At 38.2% G+C, this 27,490-nt stretch overlaps 1 protein-coding gene across 1 annotated transcript; it reads left to right on the top strand.

The window, feature by feature from the left end:
- The first annotated feature begins 459 nt into the window (after window positions 1-459).
- On the top strand, window positions 460-26,553 carry hk2 (hexokinase 2). The gene is made up of 18 exons (XM_018669370.2): window positions 460-750; window positions 2,712-2,874; window positions 4,186-4,334; window positions 4,543-4,662; window positions 5,434-5,529; window positions 6,644-6,743; window positions 9,319-9,502; window positions 12,352-12,513; window positions 15,380-15,613; window positions 16,926-17,230; window positions 17,340-17,488; window positions 17,572-17,691; window positions 19,764-19,859; window positions 20,252-20,351; window positions 20,458-20,641; window positions 21,942-22,097; window positions 24,529-24,765; window positions 25,232-26,553. Exons 1-18 carry the CDS (start codon window positions 691-693, stop codon window positions 25,374-25,376), a joined length of 2,760 nt encoding a protein of 919 aa, XP_018524886.1. The 5' UTR covers window positions 460-690; the 3' UTR covers window positions 25,377-26,553.
- The last annotated feature ends 937 nt before the right edge of the window (window positions 26,554-27,490 follow it).

Below are 27,490 nucleotides of genomic sequence, written 5' to 3'. Positions count from 1 at the left end.
CCTTAAACTTAAAATATCCATGTGTGAAATACTATAACAGGAACAACTTAACATGTAATGTTGCAAACCAGTGTTGGTTCAAATGTTTTACTTAATCTGTTTAGATGCTGTTGGGTGTTTTAATCAACAATGCATCCTATTTTGCAAGCAGATCATATATCTTGTATGCAAGATCATAATCTGCATATCTATACATTTAGTTGGGTATAAAGCTCAATAGTAAACTGAATGTGAGTGTAGAAAAGTAGGGTATAAGCATAAAATTGCCACATTCAAGTACAGTACCAGTGCTTCAAAGCTGTACTTAAGAATAGTACTGGAATATAATGGCAAATTGTGTGCTAAAAAGTTTAAGGGAGACAGTACAGAGGAGGAAGTTGTTCCGTGGCTGTTGTACGGTACTCTGTCCAGCCTACAGGAAAAAGATACCACGCCGCGACTTCTCTGCAGCCAATCAGAACCACGAACTCAAGATGACGTCAACCATCTACCAAATCAAGGAAGCTGGAAGTTTCTAAACAAAACGACTTCGTTTTTTACCGAAAGTTGTAACTTTAAAATTGCAGGCAAGAAAAACGAGTGGCGGGAAAACATCAACATCATTTCAAGAAGCCTTCTTTGTAGAATTTGTGGAAATCTAAAGTAGAAGGACGGGCAGGGCGTCAAGTCGTCACAAACCAATAACTTACGATGTTAGCCTCAAGTCTGCTGGCTAATTACTGTGAACTCCATGATGGCCAAGCGAATAAAGTGAGTACTGGTGTAAAACACTCGACTGGGTTTGTTTCATTGACACTGGGCGAATTATTGCGGGGCATTTGAAAGTGTTTCCTAGTTGCGAGAAAGGGAAAACAGAGGTCAAGCTTGTAGCACGGCCATTAGCATGTATGAAGGAAGGCAGTGATGTTTCCACGTCAACTCTCACTCCGTCATCAACCGTAATTATCATGACCTGTGTGCCGTGCCAGGATGTGAAGTATAAGGCGTAAGTGCCATAAGCAACGGTACACCACTTTGTTAAATGACCAAATAATTACGCTCATTACATGCAGTCTCATTGCTCTCTCCACATGAAGTTTAATAAAGTTGGCGCATCTATGTGTATCCACATACATAGGTTTCTGTCTATTTATGAAAAAAAAAATCAAATCTTCTTTCTCAGCAGAAATAGAACTACGTGGCCAATGACCGTAAGACCTATCTGCCACTGTCCCACTGTCATGGCTTACTGGACACTTGAACAGTACGAAGCCATTGTTAATGTTATCAGTAACACCTGTCCTCTTGTTACCATAGCAAGTCAGCATTCTTTGAGAAAAAGGCCTTTGCGAACATCTTAATCCCCTTATGTTACACTGCTCAGATTAACTCATCATTTTCTTTCAGTTCTCTTGGTTGATTACTTATTCAGTACAATTGCTGATGGCAGTCTTGTGCAGTTCCCAACAGAAATAATAGCATTTTACTGCATTGTATGACACTTGGGTCTTTCTTACTGATGCTTTTTGAATAAGGATTGACTGAACTAATTAACCCCTTTGTCCTGCTGTTTGAGCCTATTGTTGCTTTCTATTCCTTGCTCTCGCTCCATTTTAAACAATTGTGGATTGAATTGTGGTTTTCGGTCTTCCAGTACTCTATAATTCATTTTCACAACCTTAAACAACCACTGCCCCCTGTCTGGCTGGTTACTTGCACTCATTATGTAGTTTTGCCAGTGAGCCTAGTGGAATAAGGAAATGGTCTCTAAAGAAATCCCCTTGAGGTAGCTATGTATGTGTGTTATGAACTTCTGTCTTTGGAATGGTCTCTGTCGTCACCACTCTCAGTAGGCCTCAGGAGTCTGAAATAAGGTAATGCAGACACACGTACAGTTCTGACCTTTGTTTGCACAAAATGAAAGTGCAGCAAAACTTTTAATTTGCCCCTGTTCCTTTGATTCCAGCCCTGCTGGTACAGGGCTGGTATTGTTTTCACCTTGCTATACTCCTCTGATCCTTATATGTTATTGAATGTTTCCATGGTATTTGTTAGACCTCAGGACCACGGTGACCTAGGAAAATCGATATCTTTATGTAATGTGGAAATATTTGTATTTTCTTTTAAATCATTTCAAAAGACCTTGTCTGCCGTATTAAATTTTGTCACATTCTGATGCTCTTGTGACTGGCTGTTTCTTTGGTTAGAGAAACAACTGAGCTAATTTAAACCTGTGTTGGCAGGTCCAAAGGCATTACAAAGCTGTTCCTGAGTCTAGAAGTTTTGACACCGTTCCGTGCAAAAAGGTGCATCTTAAAATAAAATGTGGCTCCTATGTAAACAAAAACAAACAGTGATGTGGGAAGCGTTACAAACTGATACTGAAACTACAGAAAAATGTGTCCTTTCTTTGTCCTCAATGACACTATTTAGCATGGCTCTTTCTGTTGCTTACCTTGCTGATGTTTTGGTGGTTTTCCCTGACTGCACTAAGAGGGTTTTGTCTGCAACCTTTCATCTCTCCACCTCACTGTGACTGTATCTTGTTTTACTGCATTGAAAAGGGATCCACTGGCAAAAAGTGCCCTAAAATGTCCACATCCTTAAATACATCATTTGTAGTTGCACTTTGTGTAGCTACTTTACAATTTTATTTATTTACTTACTGCTTTAGTACCATGTATGACTTCTTAACTTAAACGTAACAGTTTCTCCTCTCCAAAATGGTGTAGGTGGACAAATACCTGCACCAACTTCAGCTGTCAGATCAGACTCTGATGGATTTATCAATAAGATTTCGGCGAGAGATGGACAAAGGCCTGTGCAGAGACACCAACCCCACAGCTGCTATCAAGATGCTGCCCACATTTGTACGCTCCACTCCTGATGGAACAGGTAATACCCCTTTCCTTCTGTATATAATCTATAATATAATCTGTATATCAAGTGGGAACAGTGAACACATCAACCCATGTAACACACATTCATATGAGACTTACATGGGTTGACTGTGTGCTGTTTTATTGTAGAACTCTGGTTATTCATAGAAATTTGGGTTTTAAATGTAGTTCCATACACATTACTGCAAAACCAGAACATTATATTGCACATGTACATTGCAAAGTAAACTCAGCATATTTTCTCAGTTACCTCCAGTGGTATCTAGCTGTGCAGATAGTCTAATGGTCTTTTTTGTTCAGGTTTAGAGATGAAGTCTGGTCAAACTATTTACCATGAAAAAGGTCAAGTAGTTCTGTGATTGATTTCTGGTGATTCACAATTTGCTCTTTGGATCACAGTGTTTTGGAAAACAGTTACCTTGACTTCAGTGACTGAGGTGAGGCCAGAGGTGCAGTGGAATTTGCTTTAAATTTCTCTTTTAAATGCCTTTAAAGACAGATAGGGTTTTTGGCTTAAAAATGCATGAAATTAATGTACTGATATATTCTACTCTATACAGGCCTAATAACCATACCGCTGAGATAACAGTACAGTGCTGATTGCTGATTTACGTCAATGTAATTCTTTCTCCATCAACAGCTTGTTGGTTTCTCATGTTAGTAATATGTTTCTGCTGTGACTATATTATTGTGTGATTTGCGGTGCCCTGTGAAGTTTTTGATCACTTATAGCTCCCACTGGCAGACCAAGTCCCAGTTTTATTAGTTTATTGTACTCTACTATTATACATAAGAGTATGTATGTACATGCACAAGCATGCTTCTGATTACAGTTGGAGCTGTTAGTTCAGTAATAGATGAGTCAGTCAACAGAAAATCAATTGCCTACCATTTTGTCGATTGAGTCCTTTTTTAAGCAAAAATGTCAAATACTTGCTTGTTCCAGCCTTTCAAGTGGACTGACTTTCAGCTTGTCTTTGTTTTACCTCATTATAAATACATGTGTTAAGGTGTTGGAGTGTTGGCCAGGTTTGATCTGTCATGACAGTAATGTGTAGTTTTACTTATTAAGAAGATTATTTGTTGCAGCCCTCCCTCTGACACAGTACATATTCCGAGGTGGCAAAAAACCAAAACAATGTGCTAGCAAAAGGGAGAGAAGACTGCTAGCCAACATAAACATGGATGAAAATACTATGCTTTCCTAATGTTTTATGATGAAAGAACTATAACTATTATTGAATTTGTGTGTGAGAGTGCTGTATGTGACTATGAATTTATAAATATATATATTTTTTGTTCAAAGAGCAAGGTGAATTTCTGTCCCTTGACCTTGGAGGATCCAACTTCCGAGTGCTCCTGGTCAGAGTCATGGCTGATGGTGAGCAAAAGGTGGAGATGGAAAGTCAGATTTATGCAATTCCTGAACACCTCATGAGAGGCAGCGGGTCAGAGGTAAGGAGGCCATATAAAAACTCACACACACCCACACACCACTAACAGTAATAAGTCTCAATGACTCATAAGGTGTTAATGAGGTTAAATACCTGGACTTTTCAGTTCAACAAACACCAAAAATGAAATCTGTTATTTTTCAGCTTTTAATTTAATTATTAAATAATATAATTATTGTATAAATAAGAACCTTTTCTCTCTTTTGTAGTTATTTGACCACATAGCTGATTGTCTCTCTAATTTCCTGGAGAAGATGGGCATAAAGGATAAAAAACTTCCTCTGGGCTTCACCTTCTCTTTTCCCTGTCAGCAGACCAAGTTGGATGAGGTGAGTGATGTAGGAGTTCTTTTCTTGATTTCCAGGAGTATTTGAATCATAAGTGAAACTTGACTGACGTCATCTTGTGACATTCCTATCAGTGAAAACACTGAAGTTAATACAACATACAAGTAAGTAAGAAAAATTGCAAATTACATTTTAAAGTCACATACATTTAATCAATGCCATTAATAATTCATAAGCAGTGTTTTATTTGTATGGTGAATAGGTCACTTAACATTCAGCACTAAGTAGTAACATTTTGTACACAAAAGGAAACTAAAGTATGTTCAGCAAGAGAAGATTATTGCTTGTCAAGTTTGAGATATAATGATTTTGCTGCTGCAAAAGAGGTATTTTTATTAGGTTATACTAAATGGGCTGGTTAAATCTGATCTACTAACACAGTCATGGAACTGAAGTATTCAGTATGACAATGAATAAACCAAACATACTCGATACAGCTGTAAATCACATCACAGCAGATTTTCATGTGAAACAATAACATCAAATATATATATTTTTTGAAGTATATTGCATTTGGTTTTACATTGTAAGTAGCCATTTTGGTGCCAATCGTATTTTTTGCATTAGTCAATTTTAATGCATTTTTTTCCAGTTCATGATGATGTGATGTGCATTATCACTTGAGATTGTGTCCGAATCGGTCTGCATAACTACTCTGAACAGTGTGTTGATTATTATGACACCATGTTGTCTGGATAAAATGAAATGGGATCACCTTGAATCTGTTGTCTGTCTTTATTTTCCTCTTTGCAGAGTGTTTTGGTGTCTTGGACTAAAGGCTTCAAGGCAAGTGGAGTAGAGGGGCAGGATGTGGTCAGCCTTCTGAGGAAATCCATCAAAAAGCGAGGGGTAAGTGTAAAAATGTTTTCATGGTACAATATGCAACATCTTAAGAATGTCTTGAATGAATTCTTTCTAATTTAGTGCCAAAGTTCACTTAGAACAAAGGTCAAAGGTCAAGGCCATTGTAATCTCACGAAACTGGTTTTTGATCATAACTCAAGAGTTTATACACTAATTATGACAAAATTTCACTCAAATGTCGCAGGTCAGCTTCACTGTGACATCATAATGTTTTACAACATTAACTCAGGAACAAAATGAAGATTGAGAACATATTTCACATTTGGTCAGATACTGAATGGCTGAAACTAACCTTTAGTGAAATTGTGGTGATTGTAGAGATTTTCTGTGCCACCAAGTTGAAGATGTGTGTGAAGCATTCACATCAGATGTAAACTGCAACTGGACTGGTTGGCAGAGGCATGCAATTGCAGGGTGATCATTTTAGTTTACTTTATGAAGTTATTGCAAAGAAATGTAAGAACACAAGCTAAAATACAGCTATTAGCAACCCAAAACTATGTATGATGCAGAACAAAAATGTAAATGATAAATAAATTATATTTGGACCCCAAATTATAGTTTTATAGTTACATTCCTAGTTCTGAAAGAATAGATGTTCTTGGGGCAGAGAGGACTGAGGGAACTCATCTTGATATTTACAGATCTCTGTCCAGCCAGTGGTTGGATGATGAAGAGCACTTAACATAGCAAAAAATTAGCAGAGATTTCAGATGCAATGAGATTGTATAAAAAAGTCAATGGAAAGATATGATTTGTTGCAAATTTGCTCAGAAGGAACAAACTGTTGGAAATATACATCGGCGTGAGTTGTGAGAAAATGTTTTAACTTTAGTAAAAAATTGCGGTTCTCCTGAGGCAGAGTCAGTGCCAACCACTGCACCACAGTGCCACCAGAAAATTTATATTTAACTAATAATTTGCCACATTCCAGCCAATTGTATCTGTAGATTGGGAGTTCTGTGCCTATTACTACACTTCTTAAACTTAATAAAGTGTTTGTTTTTTTTTTCTTTTTCCTTGTTTCTTTCTCTTTTTTTGAGGATGTTTTGGGCACTTGGGTAACATGGACATTGAATTGAATTAAATCTCATTGCAGGACTTTGACATTGACATTGTCGCTGTGGTCAATGACACAGTGGGAACTATGATGACCTGTGGCTACGATGATCATCACTGTGAAATTGGCCTTATTGTAGGTGAGTCCAGTCTAATTGTGAATGGAAATCAAATAATAAGGATCGGTGAAGGTCATTATGTGTTAGCATTACGGTTAATATTACAGAGCACTTAATTCATATTCCTACTCACTAAACCATGCAGTGACCTCTTTTGTCCTGTATGGAAGCATCTGCATTTGCTAGGTTTGTCCACTCAGTTATTCAGGTTTCCCATTAATTTGTCACTTATGCTGCAAGTTAAAATCCACTGCCTGTGTAGCCCTAATGTGTATGTGACTGGACTAAGTCTGTTACAAATGATTCCTTCTACATACTGTATGTGTTAAGACATATAAAATGAATCTGCTCTGAATGATAATTCTTTATATGGGTTTTTTTCCATGCTGTTATATCCAAGTTAGAAATAAGTTTCTAATTTTAATTTAACTTCAAAAGTCAGCTGATTCCCTCATCAGTTCAGTGTTTTACAGGCAATATGTCTGTATTAAAGAATGTATCTAAACCAGGAAGGGCATCAAGATTAGAGAGAGGAGAGAGACAGAGCACTGATGTGGGTGAGCAAGAGAGCAAAGTGTGAAACAGAAACTTTAGAAAGTTTATTTAGATACTCCATAAAGTTAAACTCACAACAAATTTACATATAATCTGATCCATACCAGTGACAGCCAGAGAGTGTGTCTTTTTTCTGTTTAATTCTGTATCCCTTATTGGTTTTTGTGGCTGACATATTGGAGAACCTTCATGGGAAAACAATATGTAGACTGGAGGGGCAGTAAGGGTTTAATTGCTTACAGACAGAGGGGACTTCTGTGCTTTCAGTATGAAAGGATGCTAAACTGATTTACGCACATTTGTGCACAACGTCATTCCTAATTATATGGCCATCGTTGCTTCCACTGGCAGGTGGGTGGTGGTGGGGATGGAGGGTGTGGATGGATGATTAGGTCTTTGTCTGATAGCCAAAACCACATGGACCTGTATTGGTCATGGCCCGGAATTTAATTTTAGAATCACAGTCTTACACAACGAAAGCATGTTGTACCCTCTATGGTACTCTCTAGTCTGATTTATCATTTTTTACTTTTTTACAAGTCTCCCTACACTGCAGAGCTTGTCACCACTTACTCCCACTCTTGGTCTGGGGAAAGTGTGCTTCTTCTACTTTACATAGAATTACTAAGTGCTTTTTTTTTTTTAAATAACTCATTAGATCCTATTTATGCTGCACAGGCATCTCACCACCTGTGTGCAGCAGGAAACACTCACTTTTCCCTTGCTGTTCCTAGTGCATTCTGGGATATTGCTATCATACATGTACTCATGAAATGGTACAGATTTTCATGCTTTTCCATAAGTGCATACAATGTCCAGTTGGGTGACATAATTAATTAATAAAATTCACGGGAGTTATTGTTGTCATTGTTAAATGAAACTGAATAAAGTAGTTTCATGTTCAAAATCAGTTTTCCAGCGCTCTTCAGCAGACACAGGACATCAATAAGGGGTTCCGGGCTGTTAATCAATCTGCCATTTTTTGTCATTGTCATTCAGGAGGTTTTTACTGTGAGCTGAATTATCCAACAAGGTCTCTTCTGCAATCTAAGTGATTGAAATCTGTAAAAACACTGATTAAAGCAGTGTAATGTTAAAAAAAATCAGTGTTTCTCTGTGATGCTCTTGGGATGGCACAGGACATGGAGACAGGCTGTTTGCTCAGCTTGTTTCTCTAATTATTTGAGCTCCAGACGTCTGTTCACAAAAATCCTTAATCCAGTTTAAGATTATTGTTATAACATTAGAAAAATGTGACAGTAACGTAACTTGAAAAAGTTTTAAGGTCCATCCATCTGGCCGTCAGTCAGTGTTTACAGAAAACCCTGGATTTGTGTATTTTGACGTCCTACACTGCTTAAACTGGGTTTAAGGTTTATTGAAAGGTACGCAATTGACCCACATATTTTACATGTGAGTTTACTCATATTTGCCTTGTTAGACCTCTTCTCAAGACTGTGTGGGTGTGTACAGACTGTTTGACTGCCTCTCTTTCCACTGGACCTGTTAAGGAGAAACCAGTCCCCTGTTTATCATTCCCATTGGTATATTGAGGTCAGCAGACATTTTGCCTTGTCATTGGTGTTAATATTAACAATGGCTCTGTTCTATTCAAGTGTCCCAGTAAGCCATAGTAGTGTGACTGTGAGGCATCAAGCACTACACCAGGATCTTTAAACTGAACCTTGCCTTGATAACTTGATAATTCATCATAAAACACAAAAAATCGTATCACATAATATGTCATAGTAGCTTCTTCAGAGGTCAGCATGGTGTGTAGCATTGACTAAATTAAAACAAGACTGGCTATACCGCAGAACCAAATGGAAAGAGTGGCAAATATGGGCTTGTAAGATGTGGGCGTAGTGTGCAGACACAGGTAGAGCTTTGTCAGTTTGAATGAGTGTCATTGAGGGTGTCAGTGAGTCACTGGATTCAAACATGACTGATGTACACTGCAGTAACATGTTTTGTCATTCTGGGTCTTACATTTGGATGAGAACTGCTAGATAATTGTCATGTTAACATCCTGACCCTCAAGGAACGGGGACCAATGCCTGCTACATGGAGCAGATGAGGAACCTTGAGCTGCTGGATGGTGATGAAGGGCGGATGTGTGTTAATACGGAGTGGGGTGCTTTTGGAGACGATGGTGCCCTGGAGGATCTGCGCACTGACATTGACCGGGAAATAGATGCAGGCTCTCTGAACCCTGGCAAGCAGCTGTGAGTGTCATTGAGCTTATCTTGCATGGTACAACATAAAACATTTCTCAGTGTAGTATTCATTCAGACAGAAACCTCAGACAGGCTTCTATTAGAGAGGTCTTTATTTCTAATTGCTCAGTATATTTATCATATTTTAGTAGCACTCTCCCTGTTGTCTGACTTGCAACTGTTCCAGTTTGCTCTAGCTGCTATTTGTTGTTAGTAAAACCTTTTGTCATGGTAAATACTGCATAATGTACATTTCCATGCCATTTAATTTCCATTTAAAAGGCATGTTGTTCACACTCACAAATATTCTATTCAAACCTAATGTTTATCAGCACTGTGTTGAGCTGCTGGCAGTGAAACACTTTCTGCACTGATATTTTACACCTGACTACACCACCTGGCCAGAATGATCCAAAGGTTCATTCCCTGTCACGTGAGACAGAATCCAGGAAGGTAGTTGCAGCTCTAACTTAGATTTTGTTCAAAATGTGTCTGTATGTTTGGGTCCCAAAACCAAGACCTGTAAAATATTTGCAAATGCAAATCCTGTTTTTTCATATTTTTTAGCCCTTGATATTTTTCAGAGAAGCCATGTTTGGGCAGAGCCTCACCAAACTTGGAAGACAAATATTTTACATTTGTACTACGTGTCTGTTTATTTTCTATTATAAACCCATTTTTTGCAACTTTATGGCATCACTCTCTTTTATTTTCAAACACAATCTTTCATTTGTTTTGTGCAAATATTTGTAGCTTATACCACTAATGGACATGGCAGGCAGTTTTTTCCAGTCATTTTGTTAAGACAAATATAATGTGGGGTAACTGGTACGGACAGGAAAATTTATGTTGAAATAGCCTAATTTATGGTCATTTAGTGTCAGTGTCCTTCCATGTTCCTTTCATAGATAAATACACAGTTAAAAGCACTGTTTTAGATGGAAGCCCATTTCCACCACTGTGATAAAAAATTTAAAAAAGGGATACTGTTAAGTCATGATAATTAGGAAAATCTCTCAACTTTCTGACTTAGTGTCACAAAATAATGAGAAACTTTCCCAAAATATTGACAGACAAAATAATGAAACACTAAGTTATTATTTTGAGAAAAACTCACATTATAAATCTTTGATTTGTAAAAACGAAATTAAAACAATTAAAAAATCAGTCTGACAAACTGAGTGAAGTGAACTGCACAGAGGTAACCTAAAGAGATGCTGGCTGCAGGAGAGGTCATATTTTTTTTTTTTTTTAAAAAGGCACAGGGAATACAGGCACTAAAATCGAGCAGTGTGTAGAATAATGAAACAGGTTACAGATGTGTAGCTCCTTCGACTGACACTGGTTAGTGTGAGGAGCATTATCTCTCTCAAAGTGAAAAGAGTGACATTCACGTAAGGAAATGAGTGAGTCACCCAGACAGATCATAACTCAGACTGGATCTAAATACTTTATATGAACTTATTCTTCATAATCACTTACTTATCACCTCCTGACAAAGCTAGACCAAGTAGAATGTGGAAAATGTAGGTTACTCCAGTGTTAAATGTTTTGATATATCATTTGAAAAATTAAGGAAAATTGTGAATTGTCTCGCACAGTATGTTTGTACCCAAGGTACAAGTATTCTCAGTCCATGGTCTCTACCAGGAGAGTAAAAGGGCTTATTTACAGATGTAAATCTGGAGGTGACCCTGCTGCAACATCGCTGATTTCATTAGAGTTCAAAAGTTCAGTCTCTGCCAGGCTTTAATTTTCCTATATTTGTGTTTGTATGTGCATGTGTAGACACTAGGGTTGAAAAATTATGAGAATTTTTAATGTTGGAAACTTTCCATGGGATTAAATGGGAATACATGGGAATTAATGGGAGTAAACTGGAAATTTGCAGACTTGCAGGTTAACCTGTAACAGGGAACTTAAATGTAGCATAATCTTGGTTAAAACAACCAGATTTAATGCAAATTCAGTTGAATTTCTACCCTGCTCTGTGCATTCCTCCATCACATGCACAGATCATTTCTAGAATCCTGCTCACTACAGCAAGACTGTTGAAGCCACACTACTGCAACTGAGCCCACAGACTACATCCAGTCAAGCCAGCTCATCATATCATATCACTGGGCTCAATATATTTGATCTGTGCTACTAAAGTTTAACTTGCAAAAAATAAATCAAAATGTCTTTATACAGTAGCTACCTAACCAGTAAATCAGAGATGCTAAATGTAAGCTAGCTAACACCATTTCTTTGACAATTTGAGTCTGTTTCTGCTCGAGGTTTCTGCCTCTTAAAACAAAGTTTTTCCTCTCCGCTGTCGCCTAGTGCTGCTCATGGTGGGAACTGTTGGATCTCTCTTTGTAAAAATTATAATATAAAGAGAACGGTCCAGACCTGACCTATATGGAAAGTGCTTGAGATAACTTTGGTTGTGATTTGGCGCTATATGAATAAAAACTGACTTGACTTGACTTGAATTTAAGAGTCTAGCTATCATGATAGAGTGCTGCTTCCCAAACAAGATGGTAGCTAGCTCAACTGTGATGCTGTTTCTTCAGCCTGTTTTCTATTCATACAAGACTGTAGTTTAGAGTTTGATTCAGCAGCTGATTGATGAGTGTTATATCTGATCATCTACTCTGTATCTATTAATTTATCCAGCATCAATCATAAAATATTTTAAAAGTTTTCAACTTGGAATATTTCCAAAATTCCCCAGCTTAACTTCCCATGGAAGGTTTCTGGAAATATACCGTAATTTTCCTGCCCCTGTGCAGCCCTAGAAGACACAATGTTTTGTTTTTTAGTAAATATAAATGTGACATTGTTTTGTCTCTCTTTTTTGTGTTGGTTTGCAGGTTTGAGAAGATGATCAGTGGCATGTACATGGGGGAACTGGTCCGTCTCATCCTGGTGAGGATGGCCAAAGAGCACCTTCTGTTCCAGGGCAAGACTACAGCAGAGCTCCTCACCACTGGAAGCTTCAACACCAAATGCATCTATGCCATTGAGAGTGACAAGTTAGTTTTTATGTTTGTTTGATTGGGAAACTCAGAGGAAACGGGTACAATGATAATGTAAGCAGCAGACAAAGGATGCCCACTTAGAACTGAAAAAAGTGAAATGTCCAATGGGTTCTTTAACTTTGACCTGACATTGTATCACCTGGGTGACAGAGATGACTGTATAGAGTTCATATGTTAATCAAGCTGGCAGTTACTGGCAGGATGGCTGTGGCTCAGGAGGTAGGGCGAGTTGCCCACTAATCAGAAGGTCAGTGGTTTGATCTCTGGCTCCTCCAGTATGTGGGTCGAAACATCCTCAGGCAAGATACTGAACCCCAAATTGCCTATCAGTGTGTGAATGTATTGGATTGTGTTAGAGCCCTTTATAGATCAACAAGCGTTTTGAATGGTCGATATGACTAGAAAAGCTCCATATAAGTGCAGTCCATTTACCATTTACTGTAACCTAAATACCCACAGAGCATGGTCACCTAACAGCTCAAAAGATTAGTTTGCAATGGAATTGGATGTGGAATTAAATTTGTTTAATCATTTAGACCAGTTAAGTATAGCAGTAGATGCAGGCAGGCCGTATCATCAGTTTAAAATTGTACTGATTTTGCATTGCTAACAGAATCATTTGCTAAACCCGGTAAATACAAACATTTTCAGATAGGGTGTAATGATATTATGTTTTCAACCTTCCTGTGAACCTTGACTTTGTGAAACGTGGTCCAAGGGTGACAAGGGTGAAACAAGGTTCCACCAGGTTAGGTTTCAAGAAGTCCTGTTGCATTCAACTTCAGCACTTAAGACTACCATGACCTGGATGAACCTATACAGACAAGGTTCCACCAGAAAGGTTTCAGCTTTGTTGAAATTGCTTTTATTACCTGACACAAACACTTGAACAGCAGTAATTGCAAAACCAAGGCTTTCTCAAGAATAATGAGAGACACTGCTTGACAATACTATGCCATTTTTGTAGTTTGTCTGTTGATGGATCATGAAAATTGTCTTTTGCTTGGCTGTTTTATGCACTAAACTTGCACCATGAATACTCAGATAGTTTGAATGAGCAGAATTACAGTACCAGTCAAAATTTGGACAAACCTTCTCATTTAATGGTTTTTCTTTGTTTTTATTATTTTCTACATTGTAGATTAACATTGAAGACATCCAAACTATGAAGGAACACATGGAATTAGAGCCAGTTTCATCATAGAATTTGATGGTTTTCAGAACTGCACTTGATGATACATTCAAAGTTATTGAAGTTTTCAGAATTGACTGACATTCATGTCGTAAAGAAATAATGGACTTGGATTTCAAGTGGTTCTTGCCATAATTTGGATTAGAACAGTAGTCGAATAGATCTGTTCACTAGGGGTGTAAAAATACATCGACACATTGATTCAGTGATCAGTGATCAAATAGTATCGATGCAAAATGAAAACATCGATCAGACATCATACATGTTGTAATGTCCCTCGCCATGCAAGTACGGAGACGTCAGCTGGTTTCGTCACAACTGTTATTAAGCGCAATAACACAGGCTGCTGTGGGCCGCAGCCAACGTCGACAAAAATAACAAAAAACCCAAACTTTTTCTCTGTGATAGCCAATACCTACATCGACTCACTTTCAGCCCCCTTCCTGCGGAAAGATCGTCTCGTCTCCATACCCAGCTCCCAGCTGATACAGGCAGCTGACATGACAGACAGGCTTCACTGCGTCTAAGCTGGCAACACGTTAATTAACCCTGGAATAACAGTCTTTCAATCAGTCTGGACAGCGTTTCCATCACAGTCCGTTACAATATAATCATTTATAAGACGCGCCTTTATTTTGAAAATACCGCGAAACTGAATGCGAGTGGTGATCTGACATGGAAAAATGTAGCCCATATCCGAAGGTATAGTATGTAACTATGATACAGGAAGACTGCACTACTTTGGCTATTATTACTAAGTTCTAAAAATATTTTGTGTGAGGAGTAAGGTTTGCACAGTATCCTGCTTTAATGTGTGCAAATAGGAATTTAATGTTCTTTCAGTTTCCTCTTCAATAGGATGTGAAAAACGTAAAGTTCAAATATCAGAATGTGGCACTTCATACTGAACAGGATTTATCTGTTTTTATTAAACGAGAAGATTGTTTTTCATTTAAATGTCTGGTTGAGCTCAGGCATAAACAAGTCAAAAGATATTCTAGTTGCTTTTTGTGATGAAGTTACTGTGTTAAATCAGCAGATGATATCGTCTCATATCAGTCGCTCCTGAATCGAATCAAAATCGTATCGTAGCAGACTTTGTGATATCGGCAAGCATCAAATTCTTATCCGTTGAACTGATATATCGTGTTGTGATAAAACTTGTGATTTACACCCCTACTATTCACTGTATAGAACTGTGTTCCAACCCTACCTCTGCACAACACAACTGATGGTCTCAAGCACAGTAAGAGGGCAAGAAATGCCACAAATGAACTCTTGATAAGGTGCACTTGTTAAGTGAAAACCATTCCAGGTGACTACCTTGTGAATGCCAGAAGTGTGCAAAGCTGTCATCAAAGCAAAAGGTGGCTACTTTTTTTTTTAAGAATCTAAAATATAAAACATATTCTGGTTTGTTTAACACTTTTCTGTTTACACACAACATACATACATAACATACATATGTGTTCCTTCTGTATTGGTATTCAGTATTAATATACAAAGTAGAAAGTAATGAAAACAAAGAAAAACACAGCTGTTCTTGGATCTGTATTTCACCAGCATATTGGCCAAACACTTATTGCATCTTAGATGATGTTGAAGTAACAGATATCCATCCATCCACTTTCTTAACCATTACCAATTATTATTTGTTATCCCACACAGAGACAAGGAAGGTCTGACAAGTGCTGAGCAGGTGCTTCGGGGCCTGGGCCTGGACCCATCAGTTGAGGACTGCATAGCCACTCAGAGGGTGTGTCAGATAGTTTCTACACGGGCTGCACATTTGTGTGCTGCCACTCTAGCGGCAGTGCTGCGGCAAGTCCGGGATAACAAAGCAGCTGAGAAACTGCGTACCACTATTGGAGTGGATGGCTCTGTTTACAAGAATCATCCAGAGTAAGTAATCCTGAACACTATTACGTCTGTTTTGGTGCATACAGTGGCTGCAGGACTGATCCCAGTTGAACAGAGCCGAATAGAAGACAAATAATAGCATTTCAGATATGTCCAGGTTTCCCTGCCTGTCTGTCTTCCTATTGCCTAATTGTTACTGATTTGTCACAAAAATAAGTTATTATAGATGGTTATGTTTTGTAATTCTAGCATTTGTATTCTTACTGAAAGTAAAAGTTGGAGAGAGAGAGAGGGACAGCCACACACAGAACCCATAGGTTTTACTGTAGTTTAAGGCAATGAGTGAGCACTGTACCACAAATAAGGAAACACAGATTCACAGTTTGTCACATTCATTAATTCATTTCCATTTTTATGTTCCATATTGTCTGCTGATGAGGCATGAGAGGAAGACTTATGGACAGAACAGATATTGTTTCTGCAATAAATGGTCAGAAGATAAGTCAGTTTGATATTTTAAAGATTGGTGTGAAAATAGAGCTAGAGAAAATGTCAAGAAGTCACCAAAATCAGTAGTTTGCTTCCCCTTGTGAGTACACAGTATGTACACATTATGTAATACAATTCTGGTCATCGTTTTGGTGAACTCTTGGTTATAGACATGAAGGCATACATAGGGGATCTCATACTAAAGTGTCTGTTTGTGGCAGAGGTAATAAATATGACTGTAAAGCTTACCACAAGTGGTGAAAAGGACAACACAGTCTTAATCCCCAAAATGGGAATGAATCATCAACGTTGTTGAACAATTTTGAAATTGAAGGAATTGAGTTTTGACAATAATACTTAGGGTTGGGCATAATTTATTGATGATCAATTATTTATCATTAAGAATTTTGTTGATCATGTTGAATTTGATTGAAATGTTTGTATCAAAGAGGTTGTGTAGTGTGTCCTGAGGCGATATAATGTCATTCATATAATTCAGTGTGAAAAATAATGGCTGATTGATAATTGATTGTTAAGTTTCCCGATGATCGATCACGAAAATTTCTGCAAATGCCCATCCCTAATAATAATACTTTCTGCTGAAGAACAACATAAATGTGTCCTAAAAATGAATTAATCAAAAGGAAGCAGCTGGTTAGTTTAGGTCAGTTTTCTACATTCCCAACTTTCTACACTTACTGAACTATGTTAATGCATTTATAGAAGTAAATCTTAAATGGCATGGTATAAATCAACATCTTTGCAACTTGAACTTTCAGTCGCCTCATCTGTGCAAGAGAAAACGGATAATAGAAATGATCACAAAACAACACAAATTTTAACAAAATGTATCTTCTTTTCCTAGGTTTTCCAGGAGGCTCCACAAGATGGTACGGCGACTTGTGCCGGACTGTGATGTGCGTTTTTTGCAGTCACAGGATGGCAGTGGGAAGGGTGCAGCCATGGTAACGGCAGTAGCTTACCGTCTTGCTGCTCAACATGTGGAGCGTCAGCGCATCCTTGACACCTTGCGTTTGAGCCGTGAACAGTTGGTGGAGGTCAAGAAGCTAATGAGTGAGGAGATGGTGCGAGGCCTGTCAAAGCAAACCCATGAACAGGCAAGCGTCAAGATGCTTCCCACCTATGTCAGATCAACACCAGATGGAACAGGTAACTTGAGAAAAACAGACCTTTCACTTGATTTATTGAGTTAAGATTCTCTTTTATATAAAAAGCTCTATGTATGTGTTCAGCTTCTTGTCTTTATCATCCTCATCAGAGCATGGTGACTTCTTAGCTTTGGACCTCGGAGGCTCCAGCTTTCGGGTTTTGCTGGTTCGAGTGCGAAGTGGAAAGAAACATAATGTGGACATGCACCACAAAATCTACAGTATCCCACAGGAGACTATGCAAGGCACAGGGGAAGAGGTAATCTCATAAGAGTAACATACTTGATAGGGATGGTACACTGTAACCTGCTAAAGTTTTTGTGCATTTCTCTTGTTTGCCAGCTTTTCAGCCATATTGTGGACTGCATTGCTGACTTTTTGGAGTACATGGGCATGAGAGGAGCATCCCTACCTCTGGGATTTACATTCTCCTTCCCCTGTCATCAAAGCAAACTGGATCAGGTAGTATTTGATTCAGTATTCATTATAAATGTATGACTAGCTATCATATTTCTGATTGTGAATTTACTTGTATTTTGGGGGATTTTGTTGAACTTAGTATGAATAGGTTGGCAGAGACAATATCTATTTGCAACAAGTGCATTCATTCTCTCTCCTCCTCTCTGGGGGGTTTTGCAAAATTTGTTAAAGGATTGTATTTTGATTGTAGTGAGATAAAGCTTGTGTTTTCATAAGCATGAATTATCAAAGAAGGACACTTCTTTTATTTATATTTATGATCCAAAACTAGCTGTGTTTTTCTCACTGTGTGTAGGGCTGAATGATTTTGGGAAAAAATGTGATTGCAATTTTTCTGACAGATATTGCAATTTGATTTGCAATATAATTTTGAAAGTCAAGCTTCAGTCCAGGATTCACTATATACATGTAAAACATGTGATGGAGCATTACCATTTAACAGATCATTTATATATTAACTGCTCTGTGTACTAATCCAAGGATGAGACTGAAAATTTACAAATCCAAAATGTATTTATTCTAACAAAAAATGGTATTGAACATACACATAATGAACCATCGAACAATTCTCACAAAACAAACAGTAACACTATGTTCGCTTTTTTTTGCAGTAATTTGCAGGATTTATACAAAATACAAACCTAACTTACTGTTCTACAATTTTCTCTCATTTTTTCTTCTTTCTCACTCTCTCTCCTCGACTTAACTGGGTATTCTGCAACTTTATAATATCAGCAGCAATCATTCTCCCGCGGCGGTCCACCGCTGCAAAATATGTATAGCAGAAACACTACAGACAAAGTTGCTGTCTTGGTCACAGCTCAGTTATGTCTCTTGCCGGCCTGTTGACACTGTCAGCCGCTTTTAACTCATCATATCATCAGCAATTTCAGCTTTAGCTGTGTCCATTCTCAGGACAGGCATACAGCTCTCACCTGACTCCAGAGTGGAGAGAATCGCTCCCAGCGTCATGCTTTCACTCTGCCCTCCTTTTTCAAAAAGTATCTAACTCCACAGTTAGTTTTGTTGATTGGTCATTTTAAGACAAGATCTCGTTGTAAAGTTTACAGCCTGTCGCTCTGTTGCTTCTGCAGTGCTCTTTGTGTGTGAACTGTGAGGCAGCAACTTGTCCACTGACTCTCTGTTGTAAAAATAATCGCAGTCTTTGCAATTTGCAAATCGCATTATTTCAAATCCCTACCATGATGGTAATAGTATCATTCTTATTACTATGACTAATTAAATTATTTTTTCCAGTGTCTCTTTAAACAGTGTGTGTCACTATACATTTGACCCTAAAAGAACTATTATCTAACTATTAACTACACTTTAGGGGGTGGACTTGAAGTTAAATTTATTTAGGCCTAATTAGCCCATTGTTTAATGTTTTCTTTTTTTGAATTTAGTTATTCTGATTATTTATTTGCAAATATCAGTGTGAGCAGATTCCTAAAAAACTTTATTTGGCCTAACTAGAAAATGTTGTCAGACCTCACCAAGGAGACAGTTTACTGAGTAATGGTTAACATCTGTAATTTCAGGAAACATAATTGAAGAATGCAGTCCTGATTGGCTGAAAATATTAATCTACTTTGTTGTTTGAGAGAGCGTGAGAGAGAATGAGAGAAAGAGTCAGAAGGGCATATACAATTTTATCCATTTGAAATTGTAAAATAATAGAAAATCTCTATATAGCAGTATATGTTCATATTCAAATGCTAGAACACGCTGGAACACATTTTGTTCCTCCTCACATTTACTGAATTAATTATTAATATTCCACGGACCACCAGTTGATGATCACTGGTGCACATGTTAATGAGAAACAAAGATGCCAGAAAATTACAGTACATTCTCAATCAGACAGGCAACATTTAAATTACTGCTATATTGTATATTTCAGTGTAGCAAACAGTACTTCATTCACTTATCTTTATTTCACAGCAGCTACTGCAGTGACCTCCACATATCTTCAGTGTAGACAGGTACTGTTATTCTTTGTACACACTCAGAATCACACACTCACACAAAAATCACTGCTCTCAATTGTCTAGGGCATCCTCCTGAGGTGGACAAAAGGTTTCAAAGCCAGCGGCTGTGTGGGACAAGATGTTGTTACATTACTTAAAGATGCTGTTTCCCGCAGACAGGTCAGTACACACATCACAAATACATTCTCTGAACTTTTATTGAGTAATCTGGTCTGTGACTGTTGACACTTAAAGAATATAATAAAAAGTATATCAAATTAATTAAGAATTCATTAAAATGCAGATGGGGAACATACAGGTACTTTGGCACAATAACATGAAATTTAAATAACCGTCAGGTTAAAACATGGTGGTTAGCCATGGTGGTTATCAGTGCAGACAATCAGGCTACTAAAGTGTGTTACCAACATACTGGATCTCCACGTATATTAGTGTTTTTACTGGTTTGTAAAGAGATCACTGTGCTCCTCGCTTTCACTCATCACAAACTGAGAGTAAATTAATGTGTTTGTAATTGAGAGTTGTAATAAGTTTGTTGTCACTGCTTTCAGGAATTTGACTTGAACTTTGTGGCAGTGGTTAATGATACTGTGGGAACCATGATGACCTGTGGCTATGAGGATTCCAAATGTGAAGTGGGACTCATTGTGGGTAAGTCTATGCTCCACTTTCCTCTCTGGAAGCCCGTCTCTGTGTGTCTTGACTGTGGTTGACTGGTTTTCCTTTCATGTCAATGCCTGTCCACCTGTCTGTAAAGGTACAGGGACCAATGCCTGCTACATGGAGGAAATGCACAACATCGAACTGGTGGAGAATGATGATGGTCGTATGTGTGTCAACATGGAGTGGGGAGCATTTGGTGACAATGGTGAACTTGATGACTTCTGCACACAGTTTGATCACATGGTCGATGAGTGCTCTAACAACCCCGGGAAGCAGAGGTACTGACCCACATAGTCTTGCTTATTTCATCATGGTTAGGGAGGGACCACAGAATCCGACTGATCCTTAACTTTCAAATCCAAGCAGACACATATAAGCTAATTGTTGGCATAATAATCTCAATTTACATGGCTAAAGCACAGCATTAGTTCTTGGTGAGATAGTGATTATATCTGAAATGTATCTCATTATCAATATCATACCAGTATATTATATCAGTACTGTTCGTATGATTTACATCATTACATCCAGTGCTTTACTTCACTGACAGTAGTTCACTTGGAGCCAGGAAATTAGTATACAGTTGCAATAGCAAAAAATGGACAAGCGCCCAGTGATAAAAATGGCATTCAGACTGTTTATTTATTTTTATTTTTTAAGGATATGATTTATTTGTGCAATTTTCAATACAGAAACCACAACAATACACCCAAGGGTAAGGAAAACATGACAAAAGTGTAAACATTGGCAAAGAAGGTAATGATAACAAGACAAGAGAGTAGTAACAGCAATACAACCACAACGACAAAGAAAAAAAAAGAAACATAGAAATACATCAAGTTTACAAAACATTCCAGAGACAGTAACATACCAGACATACTTTGTGCTACTAGCATGGGGAAAAATAGAACTGGACCTGAAGGTGCAGGATGTGAACTACTTGCATTGTTAGACCCAGTGATGGGCACAAATACATGGTGTATGGACAAGACCAACTGCCAAACCTCAGTGTTTATCTCCACATTGAGATATTAGGACCAAGGAGTACAAGGTTATCAGAGAGTGTTGTAGAGTGTAGAGAATAGCGAGACAAGAACATAGCATATACATTAATGACAGTTGATGATGGTAGCATTGGGGAGGACTGTAGTTTTTGGTTTCACCTAAACACAGCCCAGCTGTGCAGACAGTTTGTCTTTTGTTTGCTCCTTGTACCTTGATTGATAAAATTAAGAACCACATTATTATGGTTTTCCTCTTGAAAGGAGCTTGTCTGGAATGTCTGTTAGGAAACTGTCTTCACAACATGTTGGGGAGTGCACTGATGAGAGGGGCCGATGACATTTGCCATTATTGATTTCAGCCCAGGGCACTCCTCCTGATAATATATTCCTGTTAAACCCACCCACAACCTTTTCTTTCTCTGGGCTTTGATTCATGAACATAATGAATTTAAACAATTCTGTTTGATTACATTTTTTTAATTGTTTTTTTAAAATTATTGTTTGTCGACAATCTTTTTTCTCTATCAGTGTGTGGCTTTGTAAAGTTTTCAGTTTGTGTGTCTTCTTCTGACAGGTACGAGAAGATGATCAGTGGCATGTACCTGGGGGAGATAGTGAGGAATGTGTTAATGGATTTTACTGCGAAGGGCCTGCTGTTCAGAGGCAAACTGTCCGAGCGACTCAAGACCCGAGGAATCTTCGAGACAAAGTTCCTGTCACAGATTGAAAAGTGAGTGTTGTAGACTGTCCTAGCCTCAGTGTCTCTCTTTAGCTCACCCCTGATCATCACTAATGCTATGGTAAGCATAGAAAAACACGTTCAATCACAAGCTACAAAAACAAGCCAGACAAAGCCACCAAATGCAATGTCATTAGTCATATTCGCACAATAAAAGGCTGATGATAGGCTTTTACATCTTTATCACACAATGGATGACTACTGAGGAGCAGGGAAGTGAGGCAGAATGTCGGTGAGCAACGCCAAGACCACATGAAGTTACAAGAAATAACATCCACTGTATCTGCTGATACTAAAGCCTGATCGGATATTTAGAGTTTCTGACATAATACAGTCACTTAGTACACAGAAGTTTGGAAATTTTAATTTGGTTATTGATGTTAAAAATGTGTCTGTATAGCAGTTGACTCATAGATCTCAGTGTTCCCTTCTCACAATTGCAATAGTACACAGAGTTACCCTATTACATACCAGTGGCAAGCCATGCATTTCACACCTTCACTGGTGTCTTACCTGAATTAAACCTCCTTCTAATACTGTCATTATGATGTCACGTCTATAGAAACCATCAACAATATACAGAAATGCAGTATAACAGAGCTTTGCATCACAGATAGGCATGTCATGTAGTCAGAATAAATGCTATTACTAAAGCAATGCTATAAAAACACAATTAACACAATTCAATAGGTCTCAAAACACTGCAGCCACAGCTGCGACACACACATAATCTCCAGCAGAACCATCAGTATTTACTAATAAAATGACAAAGCCATGAACAATAAAATATACATAAAATGCATCTGTGCTTCAGTCGAGCAGTCATTCTCAGTCCTAAAGTGAATTAAAACTTATGCGAGAAACACGATTGGGCAGACTTGACTTTCAGCATTAGTCTCCATGGCGATAGAAAAGGACTTATTGTTGGAACTTAGATGTACAGATAACCTCTACAACAGAGTCACTGAACTCTCTCAAGAGTTCATTTGTGGTATTTCTTGCCTTCTTACTGTGCTTGAGACCATCAGTTGTGTTGTGCAGAGGTAGGGTTGGTACACAGTTCTATACAGTGAATATCTTTATTTGACTACTGTTCTAATCCATAGTATGGCAAGAACCACTTCACGAAACGACACTAAACGACAGCCCATTATTACTTTAGGGCACGAAGGTCAGGAAAAAAAAAAGTCCCGAAAATTTCAAGAACTTTGAATGTTTCCTCAAGTGCAGTTGCGAAAATCATCAAACGCTGGCTCTCATGAGGACTGCCCCAGAAGAAGAAGACCAAGAGTTACCTCTGCTGCAGAGGATAAAATCATTAGAGTTACCAGCACCTCAGATTAGAGCCCACATAAATGTTTCACAGAGTTCAAGTAGCAGACGCATCTCAATATCAACTGTACGATGACCCCAAATACAGTTGCATACCATTCCATTTTAGGTTTATTGGCAAAATTAAACATTTTTCAGGTGTTTGCAATAAACACATAACACAAGAACAGTTTAAATAGTTAAATAAAACTAATATTACAAGATTTTATCCAAATTCAACACTAAATCCTACTTTCAATGACTACTGCAGTCTCAAAATTATTCAAACCCCATTCCTCATAAGACCACACATTTGCAAATCAGATGTGGTCTCAAGCACACCTGATGCAACCAATCAAGGGCTTCATTTGTTGCATCAGGTGTGCTTGAGATAGAACACGTCAAATACCTGTGACGGTGACGTTTGATTGCATATTAGAAATATGGCTAAATCAAGAGAATAAGAGGTGTAAACACAACTAGAATGGAATTAGAATCAGTAATGATTGTGCAGAATAATACTACTGCTGTCTATGTGTTTTATAAAAAGGCTACAGTGGCCGCACTGTTGATATCCAACCATGGTCTGTAATTGTCTATTCACAAAATCACTTAATGTTCTGAGCTGCAGTGACAAACAACACATACAAAACACAACAGCAACACAAAAAGAAACAAGCTGAGAGGCAACATGTCTAGCAGTCCCACACTAGGAGCCTCTGCCCTCTGACACTGGCAAAGGAGATTTTAAGCACTTCACTAATGCCAGGTGCAGCTCATTGATGGCTCATCAGGTATCACCTGGGTGGAGCTAGTGGGAAGACCGGAAAAGGACAGAGCACCACAAACATACAGCTGTAACAATATACAGCAGTGAATCAAGTGAACTCATTAAGTGATTAAATCACTGAACTAATGGACACACATTTTTATCCTTTCAGCAGCTTTTTCATGATCAGAATGTATCTGAATTTTTATGTTTTTGCGTGGCAGTGTTCAGTCTACAGAATGAGAAAAAGAAATCTGTCACATGACCTGTATGTTAGCTAGTGTTGAAAGCAGCACATCTCTGTTATGTGTGTAACTCGTGTAATTCTTTTTGATCCCAAAGGGACCGCCTGGCCATGCGACAGGTCCGCTCTATTCTACAGCACCTGGGCCTCACCAGCTCCACATGTGATGACAGTGTATTGGTGAAGGAGGTGTGTAGTGTGGTTGCCCGCCGCGCAGCTCAGCTCTGTGGTGCTGGTTTAGCCGCTGTGGTGGACAAGATTCGACAGAACCGCAACTTGAATCAGCTCTCCGTCACTGTGGGAGTGGATGGAACTCTTTATAAGACACACCCTCAGTAAGTAGCAATAATCTCCTAACATACAGTTTTTCATTTTGAAGTATCAAACAAGTCTGCATTACTTAGATTACGCCCTGGGTTGTCAGGAGACAGAGCTGCAGTAGAGGTTGAGATTGTTCATTTTATTGTTGTATTTGCTCACCTGTCATCAGTGTGCTATACCTGCCCTGTGGCCATTGGCTTCAGTTGCTCAAGCAGTTGTTCTCCACTCATCTTTTACTCAGGCAGCTACAGCAGGTCATCACAATAATGACTGGGTCACTTGCAGGATAATAAGGAAAGTCTAGCCCATGCTGATGTTTGTTCAGTTTTTTGTAAATGTGGACTTACCACAGCTATATCATATTTATCTATATTTTCTAAACATCAGACATCAGCATCTAGAGTAGAGAGGGAGATTTTCATGTAACACTTGTTCAATACTGAACATTTTATTATCTTTCCTCCCTCATTTACCCTGAAGCTTTGCCAATATCATGCAAGAAACACTGCAGGATTTGGCACCGCAGTGTCAGGTGACTTTCCACAAGTCAGAGGATGGAAGCGGGAAGGGAGCAGCACTGATCACAGCTGTGGCCTGTAGGATCAAGAGTGAAGGGCAGCACTGAATACCCAGCATGAAGGTGGTCAGGTAGAATCAGATCCACTATGACTGATTTTCTGTACTGGGTAACCATGAATTGTGATGTACACTCCTGACATGAGTTTTGTTCTGTAGTACTGAAGTGTTTAATTTGACTTACGTTGTGCGTGGGCTCACATGCACATATGTGAACATGTGTGTTTGGTTTGTCTTTGGAATAGATGAGCATATTTATGGTGTGAGCTGACGTATAGGAGGGTGGTAAATGAAATTCAGAAATTACAGTTCAACTGGTGTTAAAGGAATTGCACATTCTCTAAAATATGACTGTTACGAGCTGCAGGATTGCACTGCCTCCCCACCTGTACTACAACTACCACCAAAAACAATTGCTTGTTAGACATTACAAAGTACCTCACAATAAAAATCTAAAGAAATACAAATACAGTACAACAAGCCAGAAGGAAAAAAGAAAACACAGGGACCCTTTATTATTTTCCTGGGCAGAGAAATCAATTAAACCACAGTGGCAAGAAAGTAAAGGGAGAGGGTAAGGGTAAAATGGGTAAAGGTAAAATGAGGGATTTGTCCTAGTCTTTGTAGACTTAATTGTTGTATTTATTTTTTTTCTCTTTTGTATGACACTTTTTTGGCTGGTACATTGTACAAAGAAAAGACAAACAAACAAAAGAATGTATGACATCTTATAGTTCTGCAAATTTCTGTTTTGGTCTGTTTAGAGATAATTACTGAAACAAGGGGAAGTAGGTTTGTGACAATCTATTGTTTTCCCTGGAATTATTATTTGTGAAAACCATTGGCACCAACATCAGTTGTATCATCACTACAATCAGTCTTTGTTTATGAAACAAATGTGTATGGAGTTATGTAAGAATACCATAATTATCCCATTACTGTACCTGTTCCCCACTGATCAAACCTTAACGATTAACTTTAAATGAATGTAAATCTCTCCTGTGCTCTGAAACTAAAACTAAACTTTGTATTCTGCTCCTTAAAGAGCAAAACTTAAATTTATAGAAAAAATGTTCTTAAGCCAACAGCATTGTCTGCTTTTTCATTTAGACACACGCTAATAACTGTTGCTGTTTGCTGTCTGTCTAAAACTGATCATTTTCATCCTGCAGTACTGCTGTTAACAGTGTAATCAAACACTCAAAATAAAATTGGCCTTGAATTGCTATTGGTGTCAGTTCAGTGGAATTCATTCAGTCTTCTACTCAGACAGGTTAAAATAGATTCACTTGAGACCTGCTTTCAGCCAGAGAGAGAATCCCGCAGTCTATGATCATGATGTCAAGCAGTCTGTCTGAGTTACAGATATTTATGTGGAGCTATTTTTATTTAAAAATTACAAGTTCTAAAATGATATCACTGTAATGCAAAGCAAGCTGTTACAGTTAGTGTTATGAGTAATAAAAACTGATTTACCAGCTCAGTGAGAACAACCATCTTTATGTTGTTGTTGTGTTAATGTTTGCTCTCTATTGTTGTGCTTTCTCCACTTAGTGTCCTAGTATTTCTTGTCACAATGATGCAATACAATACTAAAGAATCAATTTGAACCAAAGGCTAATCTCTTGTTATTTTGTATTATTCTGAGTTTGAGAAAACACAGGGACCCTTAATTGCTTGCCCGGGGTGGGTGGGGGGTTAATTAAAGCACAGTGGTTGAAACGCAAAGAGTTCTAACCTTGCTTGTTTTATTTCTTTATGTTCCTCCTCTTTGTATGAAGCACAATTTGTACTTAGTTGTATTGAGCTAAGAAATGTGGACAAGTAATCCACTGCATTCAGTGGAGAGAGGTCTGCAGAGGTCTGGTAAGGTCTAAATGACTTTCACCTTTAAGAGGAAACAAAGGGGGTGTTAGTTTGGAGAATTTATTTTTTTACTTGAATAACAACAAACAATATTTAGTTGTATATTCACTACAACAGAAAGCATAAATGTGTCATTGGTGTCTAATGGTACACCATAATCTTAAGTGCTGAAGTTGAAGGCAACTGGAATTCTTTTAGAGGTTCCTGGAAGACATTTCACCTCTCATCCCAAAGGCTTCCTCAGTTCTGAAAACTGGTTGGGTAGTCCCAGGTCTTTAACCTTTTGGAGGTGGTCTT

The sequence above is a fragment of the Lates calcarifer genome, linkage group LG13 (genome assembly GCF_001640805.2).
Source record: "Lates calcarifer isolate ASB-BC8 linkage group LG13, TLL_Latcal_v3, whole genome shotgun sequence".
In the NCBI taxonomy this organism is placed as follows: domain Eukaryota; kingdom Metazoa; phylum Chordata; class Actinopteri; family Centropomidae; genus Lates; species Lates calcarifer.
The sequence above is the reverse complement of the archived record's forward strand: the minus strand, read 5'-3'. Positions and strand labels throughout refer to the sequence as shown.